The sequence below is a fragment of the Ptiloglossa arizonensis genome, chromosome 9 (genome assembly GCF_051014685.1).
Source record: "Ptiloglossa arizonensis isolate GNS036 chromosome 9, iyPtiAriz1_principal, whole genome shotgun sequence".
NCBI classification, from domain to species: Eukaryota; Metazoa; Arthropoda; class Insecta; order Hymenoptera; family Colletidae; genus Ptiloglossa; species Ptiloglossa arizonensis.
This window is the reverse complement of record NC_135056.1, coordinates 13,014,017-13,038,069: the sequence shown is the minus strand read 5'-3', so window position 1 is coordinate 13,038,069 and position 24,053 is coordinate 13,014,017. Positions and strand designations below refer to the sequence as shown.

General features: G+C 39.7%; 3 protein-coding genes across 6 annotated transcripts in view; 2 read left to right on the top strand and 1 right to left on the bottom strand.

Annotated features, from left to right (window-relative positions):
- LOC143150867 (uncharacterized) overlaps positions 1-21,882 on the top strand; it is a 373,071-nt gene extending 351,189 nt beyond the window's left edge. The window contains exons 13-17 of the mRNA XM_076319404.1: positions 6,630-6,808; positions 7,331-7,492; positions 10,792-11,068; positions 15,993-16,134; positions 17,528-21,882. Coding sequence (XP_076175519.1) covers positions 6,630-6,808; positions 7,331-7,492; positions 10,792-11,068; positions 15,993-16,134; positions 17,528-17,723 — 956 coding nt within the window. The 3' untranslated portion in view covers positions 17,724-21,882. The remainder of the gene's footprint in view (positions 1-6,629; positions 6,809-7,330; positions 7,493-10,791; positions 11,069-15,992; positions 16,135-17,527) is intronic.
- On the top strand, positions 18,731-21,882 carry LOC143150864 (uncharacterized). Its single transcript, XM_076319403.1, has 2 exons — positions 18,731-21,558; positions 21,656-21,882. Exon 1 carries the CDS (start codon positions 18,731-18,733, stop codon positions 19,079-19,081), a length of 351 nt encoding a protein of 116 aa, XP_076175518.1. The 3' UTR covers positions 19,082-21,558; positions 21,656-21,882.
- Positions 21,883-22,045: 163 nt separating this feature from the next.
- The window catches only part of LOC143150862 (inositol 1,4,5-trisphosphate receptor-like), a 59,959-nt gene continuing 57,951 nt past the window's right edge, over positions 22,046-24,053 (bottom strand). For all 4 annotated transcript variants that reach the window (XM_076319397.1, XM_076319401.1, XM_076319398.1 and 1 more), the window contains one exon: positions 22,046-24,011. In XM_076319397.1, the coding sequence (XP_076175512.1) occupies positions 23,931-24,011 (81 nt within the window). In that variant the 3' untranslated portion in view covers positions 22,046-23,930. The remainder of the gene's footprint in view (positions 24,012-24,053) is intronic.

Below are 24,053 nucleotides of genomic sequence, written 5' to 3'. Positions count from 1 at the left end.
CGTTTCCAACTAATGGAAAATATTTTTAACGATTATCGCGCCGTGCAAACGATACGATGAGAAATAATATTTCTATGCAAACGATTTATTTTAAAATATAGAAAAAAATTCCTTTTTCTTGCTCGACTTGAAGCTTTTCTTTTAAATTGCATCGAGAATTTTAAACTGTCGAGTAGAAACGAAAATGATCAAGAAATAGATTCTACGTTTGATATTTCGAGCAACGGATAAACGTGAACGGTTTCGTTGTTCGTTTGGGAAAAAATTCTCAAAGTACAACGCGCTCGGTTCACGAGAAGTGACAAAAAGTATGCTCGTGTTCGAGTACGGTACGAGTCCGGATAATCTTCGGATTAAATTATCCGGTAAACGATTATTAAACCAGATGCGTTTGTTTCCCCCGACCCTCGAAATCTCCCTACGGATGGTTTTATTCGCTTTTATAGAGTATCCATCAAGCAGGAATTGATAACGCGGATTTATCGCGTGTCGTGGGAAAAAACGCAACCAGGCGAAAAATCACTATTACGGCGACGGGGACGCGTAATGATAAACGATGGAAATCGTCGAACGTTCCGGTGGAAATTTAATAAAATTTCTCCTACCCGTGTGCCCTGCGACAGGGTTAATCGCACCGGAGCCCCGATAACGCGCTCGAAACTCCCGCGCAAAATATGAAATTTAAATAGCGTTATAGAGCACCGGGTAAATAAAACACCGGATACGGGGAAATAATCGGTGAGAATCAAATTATGACAATTTTCCCGTGGAATCGTTGCAAACGAAACAACGAATTTTCGAACGAATATACCGAAAATTCAATTGTCACGGAAATATTAACGCGGTGACCAATGTAGAGGATCGTAGCTATTTTGATAAACACTTTAACGACGATGCTTTGAAATCTGTTGTGATTAAACATTCGATAAAAATACTATTGCATTAAATATACTATTCCTTTAGTTTCTTACACCTTTTCATTACAATTGTTCTATTATCGATTCGTCGAATTGTTTCAAAGAAGAAAAGAAAAAATTGATATACTTGCGAGGGGGAAGTCCATTCTCGCATTTGCTTCGATGCTTTGAAATCTGTCGCGATTAAACATTCGATAAAAATACTATTGCATTAAATATACGATATTCCTTTCGTTTCTTACACCTTTTCACCACGATTGTTCTATTATCGATCCATCGAGGTGTTTCGAGAAGAAAAGAAAAAATTGAGGAAGAAGTCCATTCTCGAGTTCGCTCCAGATTCTTTGAAATCTGATGCGATTAAACATTTAATAAAAATACTATTGCATTAAGTATACTATTCCTTTCGTTTCTTACACCTTTTCACCACGATTGTTCTATTATCGATCCATCGAATTGTTTCAAAGAAGAAAAGAAAAAATTGAGGAAGAAGTCCATTCTCGAGTTCGCTCCAGATTCTTTGACCATCGATTCTATTCCTCGATCCGTAGCACAGAAGCAAGTCTTATCGATCGTGTCCCACTCAGCGTGTCGAGACAACCGTACACCACGTGTAAACGTAACAACGTCGCCGAACGACAAGGACATTCGTCAATCAACGTCAAATCGATGCCGGCAGTTTGTCGGCGTGCTGCACTCACCCAATCGTGTCATTTGCCGCTTTTTAATGCGCGGTGATATTGACACGGTGCAACGACATTGTATTCCAACGCGCGAAATGATACCACGATATCCGTCAACCGACAGACAATACAAATCGATCGAGTACGCGACAACTGTGAACGTTCGTTGCATCGGCCGTCCGAAAGAAACGACTGGACAAGTTTTACAAAAATTCTACATTCTATCATATTCGGAAGAAGTCGATTCTTCAATGTTTGAAAGAAGATTTCAAAATTGTCAGAAGAGAGAAAAATTCTGTACAAGAACGAAATGAAAAAATACGATACGTGTATATCGATTTTGTAAGAGGCTCTAATTTCGAGAAAATTTACCTGAGAATGTAACTCGACTCTGTACTGGTCCTGCTCTGCGTGAACATTGTTTATAATTTGGGCTAAAAAAGTAGATTGTTCGGTTCTTCTCGGAGACTGAAAAATTTAGGTTACGTTCTAGAGATAGATTGATATAGTGCGCGAACGAATTGATACATCAATAGCTATCGATGACGGAAAAGTGGTCATCAAGTGGAATAGAACCGTCACCGATCGGACAATTACGGTCAATGAGTAGCATGCACAGCGCCCGCCGTCCATCCACAGCGGTACAAGTAGTATCGGATTGTCACTAATCAGACAAGTAGAATGGGGCCAATTTGTAAAATCGAAAGCGAAAGTATGACCAAGCACCGGTTCGAAACGCGTGTTGAATTTTCGAAAACTATTAAAACCGGCTTGTTGAATTCTTCGGTAAATCGAATCGTGAAAGATAATTGATTTCAATTTTTTTACAAACACCGCGCGTGGATGTTGAATCCACGATGAACGAGAGAACTTGTCGGGCAACGAAATTATTTCGTATTCGCTTATATTGAATCGAAAAACGAAGATTCACGCGGAAGTAAGGTATTCCACGATTCACGAGTCGTTCTTGCACACCTATTCAACCACTCCGCGTATTGCATTACCTTTATCCACCATAGCTCGGAGAAATGTTGTTTCTAGAGACGGTGTAATACGCTCGCGTAATACGTGAACAATTGCGAAGCCAGCCAGTCGATTGATCAACCGCGATGTGTTCATGCATTTATGTATTGGATCGACGTATTATACGAACATCGATTCCGCTCCCTTCGTTAATTGAATATTCCTTGGCGGGGGATTTCGAATTGTCTTCGAGTACACGGGTCGCGCGATCCCGATCCCACGGAATTCCTCGTCACGGTTCAAGCCGACCGTACCGATATCCGCAGACAATCTATCCCGCGCGTAAAATTTTATTGTCATCCGAAGAGACCGATTTCCCCGAAGCGTAAAGGAAACCGGTTTCCTCCACTTCTGCTCGCGTTGTACGAACCGCACGATGTGAAACGAAAGTGAAACGAAACGTGGATAAGCTCGCCGAGACAAGGGAAATATGCTCGTTGAAAAAAGAGAGTTGGTAAATTATTGGTCAGATTGTCGGATAGCGCAGTCGTTTGCCTTTCAAACGACCGCGAGAGCATTCAAATGCGATTATTTTTAACGATGTTATAGCCATTATAATAGCGGAGACTACTTGTCTGATCCTATACAGGGTATACTACTTGTCTGATCATGGACAGGACTATACTGCTTGTCTGATCACGGACAGGGCTATACTGCTTGTCTGATCATGGACAGGGTTATACTACTTGTCTGACCATTGACTAGGTAACGCTACTTGTCTGGTCATTGGCTAGGTAACGCTACTTGTCTGGCCATTGACTAGGTAACGCTACTTGTCTTGTCATAGCCGGGTAATACCACTTGTCTGGTCCCGGACGGAGTAGTACTACTTGTCTGGTCGTGATCGAGAGTACACTACTTGTCTGATAATATGCGGAGTGATATCGCTAGTCTGATCATACTCTGGCTTCAGTATTAACAAAGTGGTTGCTCTCTGAATTCTACGTTGCTACAGTGCTCGAGTAGTATGATCTATGGTCAGACACGTAGTATAACCACCGTATATGGTCGTACAAGTAGTAGGACCCCCGTGTATGACTCGACAAGTGGTATTACATCCGTCTATGGTCAGACAAGTGGAAATTCGATTCTACGATCAGAAATTTGACCTTAAGGGGAATAATTACGGTGTATGACACGTGAAAAGTTAAATTATTTTTGTGCATTTTGCGCTTAAGTTTTATTCCGAAATTTGAAAAAATAACGACGTTACAGAACATTTTCAACCGCGTGTCAGATTGCTCAAGTGCATCGTCCAGAAGTTTTCAACGAGTTCATCTCGAAACCGTGTTTATTCTTGAAATATAATGAACACGTCGACATGAAATTTTAACCGTGCATTCTCGGATATATTATTTATCACGCGACAGTGACTTCTCACTTTTTTCATTTCTTTGCTCTTCATTAAAAAGAAAAAATAAATAACGAGACATTTTGTATAAAAAATAAAGTTTCTACATTTAAATGGTAGTCATTTAGATATAAATTATTCATACCATGGGAACGCTACTAAAGATTATTGTACCGTAAAATATTTTTCCCCCGATGAAATAATGTTTCTTTCGGACGATGAATTTTAACGAGAGAAAACTTCAAGGAAAACTAATATTTTTTTTATCCTTCTTTTTTTTAATAATTTACTCTCCGAAAAATGAATTTTGAGCGTGTTAACAACGCTGGATCAAAAAGTAATTACCAAGTTTAAGGATTGTTTGAAAAGATAAGTTTATTTTTCGACAACCTGATTATCCCTCACTAAACAAGTCGTAACACTTTTACGAATAATTATTCTGATTTTCTGTTCTTCCGTTTCACGCTCGATATTTGTTATTTAATCGTAGGTCGCATTCGGTGACGATTCGTCGACTACGATTTAACTTGTGCTTGGCAGTAAACGCGTTGAAATTGTGCGCGCGCAGCGCTATTACGCGCGCGTGTGCTTTCGCGAATAATAAAGTTGCAAAAAGCTCTCGTTCCAGTATCCCGCGGTTATTCAGAATTACTCGCTTAAAAATGGGCCACGTTTTGCGCAAAGTAATTGTTATTGACTTGCGCCGCGGCGTCGACCACTCGTTCCGCGTATACCAATTTGTTTTTAACATTCAACACGGTAAACTCGTTCGCGAATTCTACATTGCGGGCAATTTTTCGGTTGAGATACATTTCGCCGCGCAATTAAAAATCTACACGTTTCGGTGCATCGTGTAAACACGTAAATTACATATGGGGTGTTCCATTTCGGAAAGTACGTAGAAATAAATGAAAATCGAACGAACATGGATGAAAACTAATCGAGAGGGAATCGTTGGACTTTCGAAGAGACGAATCAATAAATGTTAACACCAGAAACGTTTCAAGGTCGATTTCATTTTACTCTTGGAACAAACGATTCCCGATAGCAAATATATCGCGAATTCTTTGTCGATAGAGCAAGTTTTACACAGAATGCAACGTAATAAATGGGCAATAAACTTGAAATACTTCGGGGGTTTATTCGGCGCGTAAAAACAATGAAAAAGGACCGTGTAAACTTATATTTTATTTTACCATGTTTACATGTTCGATGTTCGAATTTGTTGAAACCCTTGTTCAATTCTGTATCGAAGTGTTTCAAGATTTCCAACTTTCGAAGAGAAATCTAATCGATTTAAATATGCTTTTAACATATCTTTATATAAATTTTTATATAGGAATAATTTCTTCGATTCTTGTTACAGCTGAAGACTTCTACTGGAAAATATTATACATTTGGAACGTAGTAATTTTTAATCATTTACATATTAATAAACCGACCTCCAATTTAACTGTATTAATGTTTCTGTTCTTAAGTGATTTCCAACGTAGTCTGTTAAAATTTCTTCGACAAGAAAGATGACCCTTTAGAGTGATTATCTACTATTTTTCGATTCAAAGGAAACGAAGTCGACCTTGAAACGACCTTGACACGTTTTCGATAACGAAATACTCTTTACGAAGTTCAAACGACACTTGGTGGAATTCGATGCCTACAGAAATTCGAAAACTAAAACGAGACACCCTGTGGAAACTTAAAGCGACGAAGCATTTGTAACAGTTTCGTTGAAACGTGCAAATCGTAGCCTTCCACCGAGGAATAATTTTATCCTTCGTAGTTAAAAACCTGCTTCGTTTCATACCGCCTGTGCAAACGCTCAAATTGCACGGCTCCTGTTGTTAGAATGCAACACAGAAACTGTATAACGGTTAAGTATTCCTCCGAAACGCGTTCCTCGTTAACACGGTTGACTGCTATACGGATTTTTATGAGAACTCCTCTGAACGTTGTACATATTTTACGACCAACTTCCGTTAAATATGTATGTTTCGACTAAACTTGTACACCAAAATTCGTCATTAATCAACCCCCGAGGAAATAATTTGGAAACTAATAGTCTCTGTTCGATAAATTCGAAATACACTCATTTTTCTTATGCATTCGATACTGTCCAGGCATTCAAAAACAAAGAATTTCTCTCTAAAATGATATAAAAAACATAATATTTCTCAGTTACTAAACTCCAACGATCAGTGTCTACATAATTAAAAAAAATATGTTTCAACTATCCACGATTTCCAGTATTAAATATTTTCTTTCAGTCTCCCTCGTAAAACACTCCCTTCGGTAATCACGTTCTCCACTTTGTAAGACACTGAGTCAATACGTATTATTGCACATATTAAGAACATTATATTACAAAATATAATGATCGTAAACTACGAGATAAATGAACAAATCCTCGTATTCGCTGATAACAATGCCTGATCGATGAATAAATATATCAAACATCGAAGATCGATCGATCGATCGGAGGATGCGTCTGTGTACAAGAACTTAAGGTTTTTTCCCCCGGTTAAATGTCCCTTTGGTTGAACGACGTTCGAACGACTGGTTTATCTTACAATTCGGCGCGACTTCGGCAGTCGAAAATATTTTTGATCCTCCCGACGCAAACTACGATTGCATTCGACGACGTTGTCGATATTTCAGAACGCGAGGGTGGCACTCAACAACCGGCCGGCGTGTGCGACGTCGAATATTACGGATTGACATCACGGGTGAATGGCTCCGTGGTGCATCCGGAGCCTCACCGATTATTCTCCATGGAAGGGCCTATAAAGTGCAGGCAGCACTTCATTCCGGCGCCTAATCAGTCGGTCGTCATACGCGTAAGTCGATCGATGCTTATTCAGCGAATCGAGAGAACTACCGAAACGTATCATCCGCCGATGTAATCGCGATTTAAATACGATGTTAAAAGTGGGACAAACTGACGTAGGATACGAAAATACGGTGTTTCGTTTCACGACTCGAGGAATATCTGTTACGTGAATGTATGTATGATAATATACGGAAATAATATCGAGAATTTCTGTACCGGTGTCTCTTTGAACTGTGAAACTGTTAAGAAAGATGATCGATCGAGGTCAATCAAAGTCGAGTTATTCGGTGATTAAAGTCTTCCGTGAATGGTTCGTTGTTTTCGATCGTGTATCGAGAATGAAAACTCTTTTTAATTCAATTGATCGATCGAAACGAAAGAATCTTAAGTGAAAACGAGTCTGCTACGTGGAAAGAGGTTCGGCGAGTACACGAAATCGCTGAGGAGTTCCATGAATTCCTCCACGCGCGATACACAGTGGTGGTGTTAGGTCGTGAAACGGTGACGTGTTGTTGCTTTGTCCATGAAGGTGGAGAGCAGTTCGGAACAGAGGCCGAACAATCCGTGCGAGACCAAGTGCGGGGACAGTGGCTGTCAGTGCGTCAGCAGCGAATCTCTGGAGAACATGGACCACCTTCTGCTCGTCTCTGAAACCGGCCACATCGTCACCTGCCTTTGTGGGAAATATCAGGTAGTAATTTTCGTTGAATTAATTCGATAATCGTCCATCAAATTTTCCATTGTGTTTGTATCGAAAAGATAGAGTCAAATTGTTCCTGATCGAACAATAGAACAATAGTTTGTCTCTGAAATGGATCACATCGTCACCTGCCTTTGTGGGAAATATCAGGTAGTAATTTTCAATGAATTAATTTGATAATTGTCCGTCAAATTTTCCATTGTGTTTGTATCGAAAAGATAGAGTCAAATTGTTCCTGATCGAACAATAGAATAATACTTCGTCTCTGAAATGGATCACATTGTCACCTGCCTTCGTGGAAAGTATCAGATAGTAATTTTCATTGATTTAATTTAATAATTGTCCGTCAAATTTTCCATTGTGTTTGTATTGGAAAGGTAGAGTCAAATTGTTCTTGATGGAACAAATAGACCACCTTTTCTTCGTCTTTGAAACGAATCACATCGTCACCTGCCTTTGTGAGAAATATCAGGTAGTAATTTTCGTCGAATTAATTTGATAATGGTAGAATGAATTTGATAATCATCTGTCAAATTTACCATTGTACTTGTATCGTAAAGATAAAGTTAAATGGTTTCCGATTGAACAACCAGTGTAGAAGAAGAATGAATCAGACAAACAGAACAGATCACGCTTGCTAAACAAGTAGTGCGAGATCGTCTTCGGTCAGACGACTGTAGTGGATCGAGAACTAAGAATAAATTTAAGACCAAGCTTACCGTACATATTTTGACTGTCATTGTACATTATACAAGAGAAAATATTCCTGGCTGGATAGATAAAGTAATCCTATTCCTGGTCGTGTAAATAGTATAGGAGCGTCTCGAGTCAGACAAGGTGAATAATTCGTCTTCGCTGGAACAGTAAAGTAGGTTCCTGCTCGGTCGGACGAGTATAATAAATCGGAAACTAATAACAAATTTAAGACCAAACTCGACAGACATGTTTTCTCTACATTCTGCATTATAGAAAAGAGAAAATATCCCCGACCGGAACAATAAAGTAAGATTATTCCTGACCGTGGAAGTAGTATAAACGCGTCACGAGTCAGACGATGTGAATAATTCGTCTCCGCTGGACAAGTAGAATAAAATCGTCGTGGTCGGACGACTGACAGCTTGAGAACTGATAACAAATTTAACAGTTTAAAGTTTGACAAACGTACAATCGTACATTATACAAACAAAAAAAAACAACATACTCTTTCCAGAACGATAAAGTAGAATCGTCCTTGGTCAGACGAATATAATACAGTCGGACGATTCGAAAGCGATTCTTCTCGACCAGCCATGCGGAATAAATTCTACCATTAATAACCACCATAAATACCCGAACAAAGCCTCTTATACAAATAAATTGATAATTTCCGGTTAGCTCGGAATACATCGAACCGTTCTAAATAAATTTATAGCTCCCACGTTTACGGTGCAAACATATTTACTCGATTACGTTACGCCACCTTCCTCCATCCTTCCACCTTTTATAAAACACACTTTGCAGATTCGAATGAAACAACGATCGGAGGTTCGAGTCGTGTAACAAACGCGTTTGAGAAAATTCGTTCGAACCGGTGAGATTCGTCTACGTTGCAAAGGACGAAAAGTGGGGGTTCGAGGTTCGATTCGTATTTGTTTCGTTGTTGGAATAATGTCCCCGATACTTTACAGTTTCTCGCGTGTTCTCAACGTAACAAAACATTGTCTCGCTAAACGAGGAGAAACGGACGCGTATTGGCAATTATAAGCGGATTTCTCGAATCGTTGTTCAACGAACGACGTTGTTACACCTTCGAGGAACGAGAACGGTCGCGGCGAGGGCGAAAAGAAAGACAAGAGGGGGGTCGGTGGGGGGTTTCGAACGCGGAACCCCGCCGCATCAATGACCACCGATCGTTTAATTCGAAAAACGCTCCGCAAGCACCCCCGACGCCGTTTCTCTTTTCCCCTTTCATTTCTGCCGCTCACATCCGACTGCCACCGTTTCATTCAAGTTTCATTCACGGACAAATGCCGCACTCGCCGATTGTATTGGCTCGGACATTGAATGCTCTCTCGTTCTATTCAACACCTATTCCATCAACCGGCGCGGAATTACTTCGAAGGATTTCACCGGCTTGTGAATAAAACAAATAATCCGCGTGTAGAGTCGAAAGTAGAGGGAAAAAAAAGAAGAAACGGTGGGGAGGAGCGTGGAGTGGGGGAGAGCTGAAAAGCTCGAAAAGTAGAGAAATTGTTTTCCAACGAATCGAGAGGTCTCTCGTTGAGCAATTCACGAAACGTTTCGGGGAGTGAAATATGCTCTTTTCGATGGGGCGTGTCGAACGATCGAAATTAACCGTATCGCGAATCTTGCGCTTTCGAAACGGTTCGCGTACCGATACGTGTTTTTTTTCTTTTTTTTTCTCTCTCTCTTTTTTTTTCGTAATCGATAAATCGACGAGTCACGGATCGATCGAATCGCTACACCGTCCGCGAGAAGTTTATTCCGTTACGTTTGAGAACCGTTCGAAAGTACGACACTCGAGAGTCGCTGCGAGCCGGGACAGAGTTTTTTTTTTTTTTTTTTTTTTTGTTTCGTTACGAGCCAGATGGACGGGTGAAATATTGCACAGTTTCACAGAAGAGATTCAAACATTAACGATACGCGTACGCCGGATTACACGGTCCGGTCGTAGAATCCGTACGATCGTTTCGAGGAATCTTTTCGAGGAAAGCATTGAAAGAAATACCATCGAGAACGTAACGAGTCGTTCGATGTATCCACTCGTCTCGAATATATTAAAGAAGAGTAGGTAAATATTCCTCTGAAGTACAGTGATTCCTTTGGTTCACGAGCTGCTGACAATCTTTGTTCGTTAAGAGCTCGGAATCTATTCGAGTTCTTAACGCGTTGGAGATACCTTTTCCAAGAGATAATTTCTCGCTTTCAACGAAGTTTAATCAGACACGGTAAGAAGAACATGGAGCTCTTAACGCGTAGATCGAATACCGATTCGCGATTCTCTGTTTCGCAATTTCCATTCTGAATTATAATACAATCACCAAGATAGAGTTGTTTCCTCCACGTTGGGTACCAGAAACTTCATTTTAATAACACACGAAGAGAGAAGAATTCTTATCCACGTTATTTCTGCGTACATTTCCACAATGTATTCGTTACATGGTGCAACACGGTTTTACCTTGATCTAGTCGACGTACAGCAGTTTGTAACAATTTCTGCTCTTAAAGACGCACGACTCGATCGTGTTTGCGCGTTAACACGATTCTCATATCCGTGATCTGTTGTATAGGATTGGCTGCCGGTCGGTATTCGCAGCTGGACGCCCGTGTACATCGAATGGTCGAGGTTCTCGAAGGCGGGCCTCAATTTCCGTGCAGCTTACGAGTTTATCAACGACACTTACTGCGGCGATCACACGACGACCAAACAGGAAGGCGAGGTCAATGGCGGTGACCTGGCCAGCACGGGCTTGAAACTCAATCAGTATTATCAGCAGAGATGCACGTGGATCTTACACTCATTGACGGATCGACAGCTCACCATCGAAGTGAAATCCACCCAGAGCCGTAAGAAATTATATATATGAATTACGCTGTTACTATTATTGAAACGAACTATCCGTCAATTTCACCTCTCTAAGGGTATAACTCTCGTCGATGACAGTATCGTTAACTTTGCCTCGTGAACGAACGTTAGTTGCTTATGTTTGAAGCGTAGCTTTACAAGGCTCGCCCACTGATTACCGAATGGCAAAAATCATCCAAATTGCCTTCATGTGTATTATATTGTTCGGAAAGTGATTTCGTTTTTTTTTGTGAAAATGAAACACGATTTTTTCAGAGTGTATAAATAGTTTTAGTATTCTCCATTTTGGAAAACGAAATTACTTTCCGAACAACCCAATGTATTAATACACAGATCCTCGATACCCGTATTCGTTCTTTGGTATCCGTCACGCAACTCCGGTGTCCAAATCATGTGTAAATGGTAAATCATCCGGTGTAAATTATCGAAAAGATAGTACAGAGGAACCCCGTAAGAAATCGCGATGCGATTCCACAATTTTCCCACTCAGATACTTTCAACGTACGATGCGCGACGAGGAGAAATACTGAAAACACCCCACCGTACTACCTTCTCTCGTCTCAGTCAGCGATTCGGGAACTGAAATCCGAGCACCGTGAACTCTCGAGCCCCGTGAATCGATGTATTCGCCAATAATTCGTGGAAACGAGCCGAACCGGCGCGAACGCGACGAATCGCGTCGGGGACGAGACGCGGGGAGGAATCCTTTCCATTCGCAATCTCGAATGGACAACGGGGTAAGTTCGGGGGGGCGATCCTTTGACGGCGATTCGAGAGAAAAATCCGAGGGAACCGATTCGTGGAACGACACTTTGTCCCGGTCTTAGTGGCCCGTGCGCCGAATTCCGTTCAATTCCGCTCTTAGCTGGAATTTCGATCCGCACCATTGAACTGCGCCACGGTCGCAAAGCAGGCCGTAGAGGCTAGACCAGCGAAAGCTCGAGGTAAACAGAAGGAGAGAGAGAAAGAGAAAGAGAAAGAGAGAGAGAAAGAGAGAATGTACCAACGGTGGTGGTACAGGCACTCTTGCGAAAGCCCGTAGCCTCGAAAACGAATGGAAGCAGGACTCGAGATTAAAGGGACCATCGAATCCACCAGGACAACGAGAGAAACGGTCTCGTCCGAGTCTTCGAAACCACCGACCACCACCACCACCACCCACCCACCCATCTACCCACCCACAGCCATCCTCTCTCTTTTTCCCTCGATTTCCTCTTTCGTACGGTGTACCCTCTCCGTACCGAATCCCTGTCTTTTCTAGTCGCCTTGGAACCGAACCACCTTCCTCCTCCCGACTGGCATTCTCATCGCGAAACAACGTGACCGCGCCAAAGGCGGAACCGACACTGTTGCGGCCGACCGAACCCCGGTAAAATGGCTTTCGCACACCATTCGACCTCTGTTTCCATTTCATCGGCGCGGTTTCTCGTCGCTCTTGGCACGGAACTTCCGACATCGTTTGAATAACTTGGCTTCGATCTTTCTACGGATCAATTATCCGAATAATCGGTTCACGGTGGTTCGTCGATCGATAGAAAACACGGAAATGTAATTTTGTTCGGGAGAGGTTTGAAGGTAAATTTCAAGGTTACTCGTTCGAGGGTACGGTAGTTTTTAGTTTTAGATTAGAGGAGAAGTATGGGTGATTGGGAGAAATTTGGGGAATATTTACGGCGATGAATGCTTCGAAATGATCGAAACGCGATCAATACTGATTCGAGAACGTATCGTGGAGAGAGGGAAAGAACAGTCTCGTTCTACGAAGTCGAACTGTTCTTTGTTCATTTTGATGAAGTAAAAGAGAAGGAATTTAACGAAACCTCGTTCGTTACATATGAATTCTTCTCGTCGGGAAGTATCGTAACGTTTATTCTCTCTGCTGTTTTACACAGTTACATTCGCAGAGGAATTAACCTGTAATTAGTCGTATCAGTTAACATCTACTTCGCGATAGAAAATGGAATTTTTTCACCCGGTCTTGAACCCCGATTCAAAGGAATCCAATTATCTGTAATAGCAGTTGAGGGAAATTTTCCTTGAAAAATTGATGACAAAAAACCCATCCGTGTAGCAATTTATTTGCAACGTTTATTCCATTGAACCGTTATACTTTCATATTTCCGCCGTAAAATATTTCGTTCCGCGATTTAAATTCTCATTTTTATTCAACGAATAACGGACGAAAAGTTATTTCTGTTTTATTCGTTGTTCGAAATTTTCATCTAAATGAGAATTTCGTCTATCTCTACGCGCCGCTACGCGGATTAAACGTCAGTTGATTGACAATTATACGGGTGCAAAGGTTCGATATTTATTACATTGAAATATTTATTACGAGAGATTTAATAATCGCGCGGAAGGGAATTCGGACGCTTTAAAATCGTGCGTAACGTCGTGCGACGATTTCCTTTTTTTTTTTCTTTTTTTTCTAAACGATCGCGCATCGTTTCGACGACAGTGAACGGTTTTAGAAACATTCGCGTTCGTCGTGAAATTCGGTGTTTGTAAAAGCACTCGGTTTGCCGAGCTACGCGAGTCCACGAAAGCACGCGCGTCCCAGAAGCTCCGATTATGGCAATACACGTGAACGCGAAACTTTGCGCGCGCGTACAAGCGCGATTCAACAACGACAAACAACGCATCGGCTTCCCGGTTGACACGATTACGATACTTTCGGCACGCGAGCGGAAAGAGGGGCGGAGCCAAAGCGGGTAAAACGCGATCCGCGGAAAGAGAAAAAAAAAGAAAAAAAAAAAAGGGCTTTTAACCGCGATCGAAAAATTCCATTCGCGGGTGTTCGTCCCGCGTCGAAAATCAGAAATTTTTTCCGTGTCATTGATATTCAAACGTTTCGCGTCGAAATTATTGAGAGGGCGGTGAACTATGTGTTCTACGAGAGAGAGAAAAAAAACACACACACACACGCGCGCGAGAGAGAAAATGAAAATTGTTTCCCCGTTAGCTCGCGATGGATGCGTGATCCATCGAACTATATATAAAAATAGAAAAAAAATAAAAAAAAACCAGTGATAAAGGATACGAGCGCGTGTATTTTTTCCTGCGAGACCGGAGTGCTGGCTTGTTCTTGTTTACACCCCCGTTACGAACGAGTTTGCCGTCGAAAAATTGTCGGACCGCGAAAAAAAAACAAAAAAAAGAAAGAGAGAGAGATAGAGAGAGAAACTCAGCTCGTTCGCTGACGCGCGCGCGCGCGAAAATTATACACCGTGGCCCACGTACGCGATCCGAGAGCGACATCAATTATTCGTTCCTCGATGATTGCGGGTAACATCGATAGCAGAACCGATCTTTTTCGCGCGTCAAATGTTGTATCCGCGGCAATTAATTGTGAAACGAGCTCCCTTAATTGCTTGTTCGGAGGATACACACGCGTTTCACTCTTGACCCGACGCGAAGCGAACCAGGATGACCCGTGACCCTCGATAACAATTCGACAAACTCATTTCTCGCACCGTTCCTCCCTCTTGTCGTTGCCCTCGATTCATATATACATATATATGTGTATATATATTTTTATATTATATCGTCACGTCTATATATATATATTTCTTTTTTTTTACCCGACCCGCACGTGTTTCAATTTTTAAGCGACTTTCCCCGTATCGAAATTCGACCGAGCGACTCTCTCTTTCCACTCTTCCATACGGAAAAATTTATCCCGATATTATTATTGTATATCCCTGCTTTCAGCCGAGTTGAACGCGCGATATTGAAATCTGTTTTTTTTTCCTTTTTTTTTCCGACGAAAAACGAATATCGAAATGAAAATTGCAACCGGATGCGTTGATTTTTTCCAACGCTCGATTTCCCGAAGAAACTCGATTAATTCGCGTGGAAATGGATCAAGTACGATTGAACGACACGTAGATTAGGTTTCGGATACCGGAAGAGGGTGAAGGAAAATTTTTAACACAATAAACCGTGAATAAGATCGCGATCGCTTGAAATATAATCTTAGAGAGGCGATCCTCGATCGCCGCTTAATTCGGTGTACTTCTCTCCAATTCGGAAAACCATCGTGGTTTGGAAATTAAAATTCGATTACTCGTTTCTTGTAAGATGTAAACATATGTATACGAAACGTTGAAACGAAAATGTTCCGTTTGAAATTAATTACACGATTCGAAGAATTTCATCGAGATGCTAATTTCTGGTAATGGAAAAGCTTCGAGCACAAAAGCTTAAACGATTAGTAATCTCGATAAATTAAACGTATTGACTCGATCACCCCCACTTCCTTAATTAAAACATAATGATTCTTGTCTCGTAGTTTTGCAATTGGTTCGAAGTATTCTTACACGCGTCTTACTAAGACGCTACTATTTCACTACCATTATTATTGTACACGTTTAAATTCTCGTTAGTGAATATCAATTTCGTTAAAATACAATCTTCGTATCGAATAAAATGTTAGGTGTCTCGTTGGAAGAAAATATACGAACAGGTCCGCGTTTAATATCGAAGAAATGGAACTCGAACGATCTCGGCTCAGTTGAGTGACCGCGCGGTGGGGGTAGCCGCGCAGTGGGGGTAGCCACGCGGTGGGGGTAGCCGCGCGGTGGGGGTAGCCGCTCGGTGACCTTGAGCGGCCAAAACCTTTCGCCGTGACTACGTGATCGCCTCGATTCGCTTCTTTACGGCACGGTTTACCATGAATTTACACTTTCGGTTTACGATCGTATCTCGAACGAAGCGTTCCTCGTTTCACGGTCTTCCGCGCCACGATTCGCGACAATAACTTCAACGTAAATTCGCGAGGTCGTTTCGCAAGGAACGATCCTCGGGATTGTCGTTTCTACGGACATTGTTCTTAACGAATAGGAAAATTCGTCGACCGGTTGCGACACGCATTGAAATACCTCTTTTTGTCTCGTACACGTACAGGTCCCTGCACCGCTTGGAATCTGACGATTCACGAGTACAGCAAAAATGGCGATCCAGCGGGCCCGAGGCTGCACACATTCTGCTCGAGGGACACGCACAAAAATTTCACCCTTCCCTGGAAAACCAACACCGTGGTAGTTAGGTGAGTCTCTCCATCGAGCATCGATTAACCGATAAGTTCGACGAAACTTGGTGATCTCGTCCATCGACAATGTCTAACGACAGTTTCGCGACACTTAGTCGGAGATTACGTCACAACGACCTGAGTTATAGATGCGATTTATAAGATGCGATCGTTGCTTTACGCTCGAACTTAAAATTAATCATTTATTACAGTTCGAAACGTGGAATAATATCTATTGGATTGTTTGGAAAGTCGTTTCGTTTCCCACATTGGAGAATATATGATTTAGTAAAATGTTTACACGCCCTTAAAAAAATCGTGTTTCATTTTCACCAAAGAAAAGAAAAACGAAATGACTTTCCGAATAATCTAATAATGCCTCGGTCGTGAGCGTGCGTGCAAGTTCAATAAATGATGCTGGTCAATCGTGAGAAGAAAGAGCTCTCCTTTGTTAGGAAAATAGTTAAAAAGTGTATCTCTTTTATACACGTATCAAAATATTTATAAAGCTGAAAGTAAAAAAGAAAGGAAACAAAATTTGATTTGGTGGTGATATTCACTTATAAATACAGGTATAACGAGATTATATCTCTCTGTAAAAAAATAGTTAAAAAATACTCTCCCCTTTTTTATATGTACGTAAAAGTATTTATAAAGTTATGAATATATTGGTGGAAAAAGTAAGGGGATTAGATTTGGTAGTTATATTTGATGGTTGTATTTATTTGTAAATGCAGGTATGAAAAAAAAAAGAAAAAAATCTGCCTCGCCCACCTGTGAAAAAATTTTAAAAATGTTCTCGCTCTTTTATGCATTCATAAAAACATCAAAATTAATATTCATGAAGTTCTAAATATGCTGACGAAAAAAAACAGCTTGGATTTGACATTGTAGAAAAAGAATCGAAACGATTATTTTCACGTATAAACGCACACGTATAAAAATATCATGCCTCCCCCAATGAAAAAATTTGATAAATCGTCTCTCTATTTTATACATTCGTACAAACATCGATATCATCGATGTCACGAAATTTCAAATATACTGGCGGGAAGAAACGAAAATTAAATTCGCTAATACGGAAAAAAAATTTACTTCTGTTCACAAATAGAAGTAAACACGAATACGTCACATACAAATATACAAATACGAATATGTCACCGGTACGGATAATTCCAAACGAATAAAGAATTTTTTAACGCGTCTTATTCGAAACGAAAAATATCATTGGAAAATTCGTACACGTACGATTTCACCGATGAAAATCTGAACCGTGGATCGAAACGTTTGTATGATAAATAATAACGCGCTGTTACGGACTATTTTCCGTGGGTTATTCGATTCTACAATTCGCGAACACTGATCGTACGACAATGTTGGACAGTTTTTAACAACGTTTTCGTGGTTTCAGATTACAAGCTCTGGGGAGGACCGCGCCGGAGTACACGATGAAGTGGCGCAGCCAAACGGTGGTCGCGAACACTCACAAGAGCGGACCGTCGCCAGCGCCGAACCACGTGCGCGACTCCTCGAGCGGAAACGAAACGCGTGGAACGTTGATTCTAATACTCACCGCGATACTCCTCCCTCTAGCGACCGGTTGTTGAGTAGTCGAACTCGACACATCGTGTCCGTACACGTTCCTGTTCAATGAAAAACAAACTATGCGAGCCTAAGGTTCACCTCGTGTGTACGTATGCTGGGTATGCGTGTGTGTGTTTTGTGTGTGTGCATACACGATTCAGGTAACACATCGATGTTCGTGGTTTCACCAATCGCGAATCACTGGGATTTTTCCCGATGAGACGACCGTGGGCTCTCGAGCCGAAAAATAGTACAGAAATTTTCTTTTATCTCCGTTCGCGAAAAACTGCGCGATAATCGGAACATTTCGCGTACAATTCGAGCAATCGATATCTATTTAATCGACGTTTCACTTTTTATCGAAACGGGCGCACATTCCCGAACCAATACGCGTTAACCCCGCTAAGCAAATTTCGGTGCGATATATCGAAGTCATTTCACACGAACACGGCTCACGCACTTTCGACACCGACAGAAACGACCGTGGATTTCAAATTTTATCCACAACGACGGGCAACAGGTTGTTTCTGAATTGCTGCGCGTGAAAACACAGCTGCCCGTTACATTTTATTCGTTCTTCTCGTTTACCGAACAAATACACGAACTTTCGAACGACGTGAACCGTAAACCTAATAAGGAACGACACAGTTGCGCGCCAGAACAAGAATACACCGGGAGATATTGTTTCGATCGTTAATACTTAACAAGAAGCCTATTAACGCACAAAATTTAACGACACAATGTTAAGAAATGAATTACGTCGTCTCAGAGACACGAACATCGAATACTAATCGAAAATAAGAATTCTAAAAGGATTTAACCGTGGCTGAATTAACCTTCGATCGTAAAAGTAAACGGATGTCGGAGCGAGATTAAAAGAATCGCGATAATCGATTTGTAATTGTCGCGTCTACGATAGGTCGATGAGAATCGATATCGAACGAACCAACGGTAAAAAATCGAATTTTGGAATTCAACGCGCTAGTCGGACTACATATATAAATATATAAATAATATAAATTAAAGATAAATGAGAAGAGATATATATGCTACGAATCACTCGGTGTATACCACTCGTTTTAGTCGTAAGAGTCTGATAGAGCATGTACATATTATACATACATACATATGCATATACATAAATCTGTGCACAGGGTGGAACGTCCATGTGGGACCGAACAAATGTGTGTCTGCCTTTTCAAAAAGCACGACAATCTTCTCAAATCTGCGCGCTTCAAAAGGGCGCATTTTTCAAATTCTTTTGTCATCGCGGACCTGTGAAGATGTACGAACTCGAACAACTTCGAAATGTCACTCGTTCCTCCGAATAAAAATACCTTTTATTAAAGATCGCAAATGGCAAAGAACTTTTATAACCTAAAAATGTCCGGATCTATGATCCTGGACAACCTCGTTGTAACCTTCCGTTTAAGATTCTCATTCCTCCGAACGAATATTAATACAAAAAATATTTCACTCGTACCCATTTTATTTAAAGACCCTCAGAAGAGGAAAGAATTTTGATAATATGAAATTTCTTTTCCTCCGAAAGAATACGACGTAAAAATTATCCAACTCGTTCTCCATATTCTTAACCAAAAATATTCGTTCCCCGAAAGATAACGAATAAAAATGACGCACGCACGCACGCACGCAACAGGCAGGCAGGCAGATACATTTCAAACGTTCCCTCTTAGACGCCGCATCCCGTGCGTATAAATATACATATAACAAATTAAACATACGAAAAAGAAAAAAACAGAAATGGAAAAACGCGATGCACGGATTTGAAGTAGCGAGAACCACACGTCACCTCTCTCACGCAAATGCCAAAGTAAACGTGTAAGAAGTTATATGATATATAGTTCTTGTACATACGTGGATAGGACAGGTAGGATTTGTACAGAATATCACGATACTACGTTGTAAGTCGTCGGGATTCGTTGTAAATTCTGCGGTAAGTCATTGTAACGATGAGAGGAAAGCGGATGGGACGTGATTCCGATGAACAGAGTAACACAGATTGTATTTTAACGAGCTTCTGCGCCCAAGGTGCTTCTCGATTAATTGTTATCGGCGTACTCACAGAAGTTCCTTCGCGGTCGAACATCTTCCCCGGAGTGGAACGTTGACGAGCGACACGACGGAGCAAACCGTACATCGTTGCGAATCGCGCACATTAATCGACAAGAACGACCAACCAGAGAAGCGATTTCCATTCGACTCTCGGAAACGATTGTTCGACTAACAATAAATCGAAAAGTAAGAGCTAGGAATGTTTGATGTACGTATCGATACGAGCAACGTTAAATCAATGACGAGCAGACCGTACGGATCGAAACGCGAATTAACCATCCATTTGATGCAGAAATTTCCATCGGTTTCTATCATTTTCTAACACGTACCCCGCGATTCTTTATACAGAAACGATAGAGATAACGTACACGGTGGCTAAGATCTACGATTTATTTAGAGAGAATATTGTTCGTTTACAAACGCTGCTTTCGAATCGCAGGATGTGTTGTACGGTCACGTGGCAGTGAATTGTACCACTTGCGTTCCTTTCGAATTGTACTATAAATATTGAATGTACACGGATCGAATAAAGTGTAATGCTCCGTGTTTCCATAACTTCGGATGGAATAAGGATAGTTTATTTAGGATGAAACGTGAAAACTCGAAGTGAGCTCCATTGTTGGCTTATTTTTTCATACAATTATCGGCGTTTACCACACAGCCGGTATCAACGACAAATTTTATCGAGCCCCCTCGAAAGGATGTCTCTTCGATCAGTTACTAGCAGTCGTTTTCACCTCTTTATTTTGAGTGAAAAGAAATTGAGTAAAGTTTGAAAGCATAGGGGCAAAATTTTCTCGCAAAGGAATACTTTCGAGTGGATTTGTTTAATTCTATCAAAAAGATGGGAAAGATCACCAGGACCTGTTCAATGAAACAAGTAGTGAGAAGACAAGTCATTAAATATGTACATCGCTGGCAGACCTGCATTGCGAGTGGTAGCGATTACATGGAACGTTAAATACAGAGATCAAAGGAGCTCGTTTCAAGGATTATTTTCCAGCTTCATTCGTTAAAATATCGTTACTCAAATTAAAGGTATGGGGGTGCAGACATTATTCTGAATTTAATTCCCGTATCATTTCGCTGCAAATTAACGCAGTTATGTTGAAAGAGACTTTAATGCCTGTTAAGAGCGACCCGTTTATTATAATCTCCAGTAACACGGGATTAACATGTCGAAAATCATTAGGTAAATTATGGAATTATTATTATTATATTTACGTAAATTGTATTACGAAAATCACTCGTAAATCATTACGAACCTTCGCTAATATTAATGACAAATTTTTGATTCACCGTCAAGCCTCCCCGAATTAACTTTTTTTTCTAGTAGATCGTTTTCTTATAAAATTTCGTTCGTTAATCGTTTTCTATCGTTTTTTCTTCGAATTACAACGATTTTAGTTCGCAAAAGTCGATGTTAATAATTCGGTGATATTGTGATTTCGTTTGCATCAACTTGTAGACACTAATTTATACTAGTGAATAGAAAGACTGACTTTTCCCGAAGTGTGATTTATACCTTGTAAGAAGGCTGGTAATGATCGAACGATTAATATGAAAGGTCAAAGTCTGACTGCGTTGGAAGTTAATAAAATTATTAAGATTTGTATAATAAAGGAACGGCTCGATTGAGAATAATTCGCGAGCAATTTTTCCGCATACCTCGTCGAAACAGAGATGAAAGTCACGATGTAATTAATTGCACCGTACGAAAAGAGGTGACACGCTATACAACAAATGAGAAACAATTATAAAGACGCACACCTTTTAATAATTGTAAGTACCGTCACCCAAACCAGGGGCATGTGATTTCAGTGACTTGTGTTTCGAAAATCGGTGAACTGTTTCTCGATTGAGATTCTATTCGTTTCAGAAAGAACATTGAATATACCACTGTTTGTTTTTAACATTGCTCGATAACGTATTCACAACGATTATAATACAATTTGTTCCTTAAACGAATGTACCGGTTTTGCACAAAATATGTCTAACTACGAAGAAGAAATACATGTTACATGTATGTACTAGCCGCGTATACCTAAGTCACAATAAATAGTCAATTGTTTCATATAAAGTACGAATAAAATAAAACAAAAACCACTCACGGTCGTAGTTCTTCACGTCATTACGCACTTTATCGCCTAAAACCTCTTTTTCATTCTTCGTATTTCTTCCTTCTGTCTAGGCGTGCGTGTACTTGGATCTAAGGAATGGATTCTAGGAGCTAAGTAATCGTTAAAATTAATCGATGGAGTCGTTTTATTAAAAAAAGGAGAATTTATTCACATACAAGTTTTAATACAATCTACAGAGCTATTTATACATCCTACAATTGGAATATGAAACATTTACGTTTACGGGTAACACGTCTGCAGTTGATATTCAGATGCACACGATAAAGACCTTATAATAACAGGTTGCTAAAATTTTATAAAGTTGGCACAAAACGAAACAACATTTCTGGGTTGTATAATTGTACTCTCAACGCGTACGAGTAACAAGAAGTGGATAACATCCAACAAAATATATGTACAATAGCTAATTTCACTATTTTAAAAAAATTACCAACATACAATATATATCCGTATACATACATACATATATATATAAATGTTTATAGACACATGGGGATGTTGGATATCATCCAGGTGAATATGTTAGTGGAAAATAAATTTAAATAAATCAACAACCTAACTCAACGTTGCACACAGTGCGTAACAACAATTTAGTGTTTTTCCATTCAACTTACTTTGGGTACAACGATTATTTTAATTTACATCTATTCTTTTAGAACTAAACAATGATATTTATTGACATTGATTCACTATAAATGTCTATGAACAATGACGTAAAGATTTATTACACAATTATTAAGTAAACAACCGTTTTAATTGTGTATTCACATTCTCTTCTGCTATATAATCAATTTATGTGCCTGCTGGCATTTGATGTATCAAGTTTGAATTTCCTGATAGGAAAAACCAGACAACTGTGAAACTGTTTAATATTTAATACTTATCAGTTCTTTCTCTTTTTGCTATCTATTGCTTGTTAAATGTTCAAAGTAACTGAATAATATTCGCGTGTTTAATAATTTATAAAATGAGCAATTCGTTTCATAAATTATTACAAACGAATAATTTACGAGTATAACAATCTGTACTATACTTAATTTTGTATCAATCCCATTTTACTAAAATCTTAATATTAAACAGAATTTTTTACTTAATACGAAATAAATTTTCGATGTTCAATTTCAGTTTGCATTTATAATGAAATTCTTACGCGCACGATCTAAAAACCTGTGCGTAATTTGATGATAAGTAATATTTGTTTCAGATATACAGGATAACATTAAAACCAGAAGACTTATTAACGTATTTTGGTTTATATTACTGAATGAATTCAAAAATATATTTCATGGTCTCTGCATATATTCTTTCAAGAAGAAGGAAATAACTATGATCAACAAGAAAAGTATGTCTCTTAGAAAGTATCTCTATTTTACAAACTTAAAAATCTATAAACACAACCATGAAACAAATTTACTAGAGTATAAAATAAAATATTAGACATTTATTTTACACATCCATCTTATGGATAAAACACCAACATTCTTAAGGACCTGTTAAACAGGTTGCAACAACGTTAAAATCTCAATACGAATTTTAGATATGTTGATTTATAAAGTCATACTTCCATGCATGCTTGGGGCTAGTTGTTCGAGTAACAATAAGAATGATCATACTACTGTTCTGTTCAAAGCAAAATTCTTCACGCTTGTTAAATTTTAAGTAACACGTACCTCCAGCAATTATCATAAATTATTTCATCTAAACAACACATGTATATTTCATATGAAATTTGTTTAAACAATGTAACTCAGTGCACAATTTATTTTGAAAAAGAAAGAACAAAACTAATATTGTCCTTAATAAATTTGAATGATACTATCTTACATAAATCACTTTCATTAAAATTAGGAACAAAACCGTACAAATGCTTCATGTTACTCTCAATAGTACTTTCCTGTGTCTTTAAATGCTTATTAAGAACACACAACTTATGCAACAAATATCAACTCGGAGTATCAAATTGAGATTCATGTATAATTAAAAACAAAATCCTGAATTGCGCATATCTTAAATTTACGTGGGTACGTTGTGTATAAATGCGGTTGCAGAATTCAAAAGGCCTAGCCGTTGTTTCTGTTTTCGTTGCTCCGTCATCTAACAAGCAATTAAAGTATTATTCAAATTTTAATTAAAATG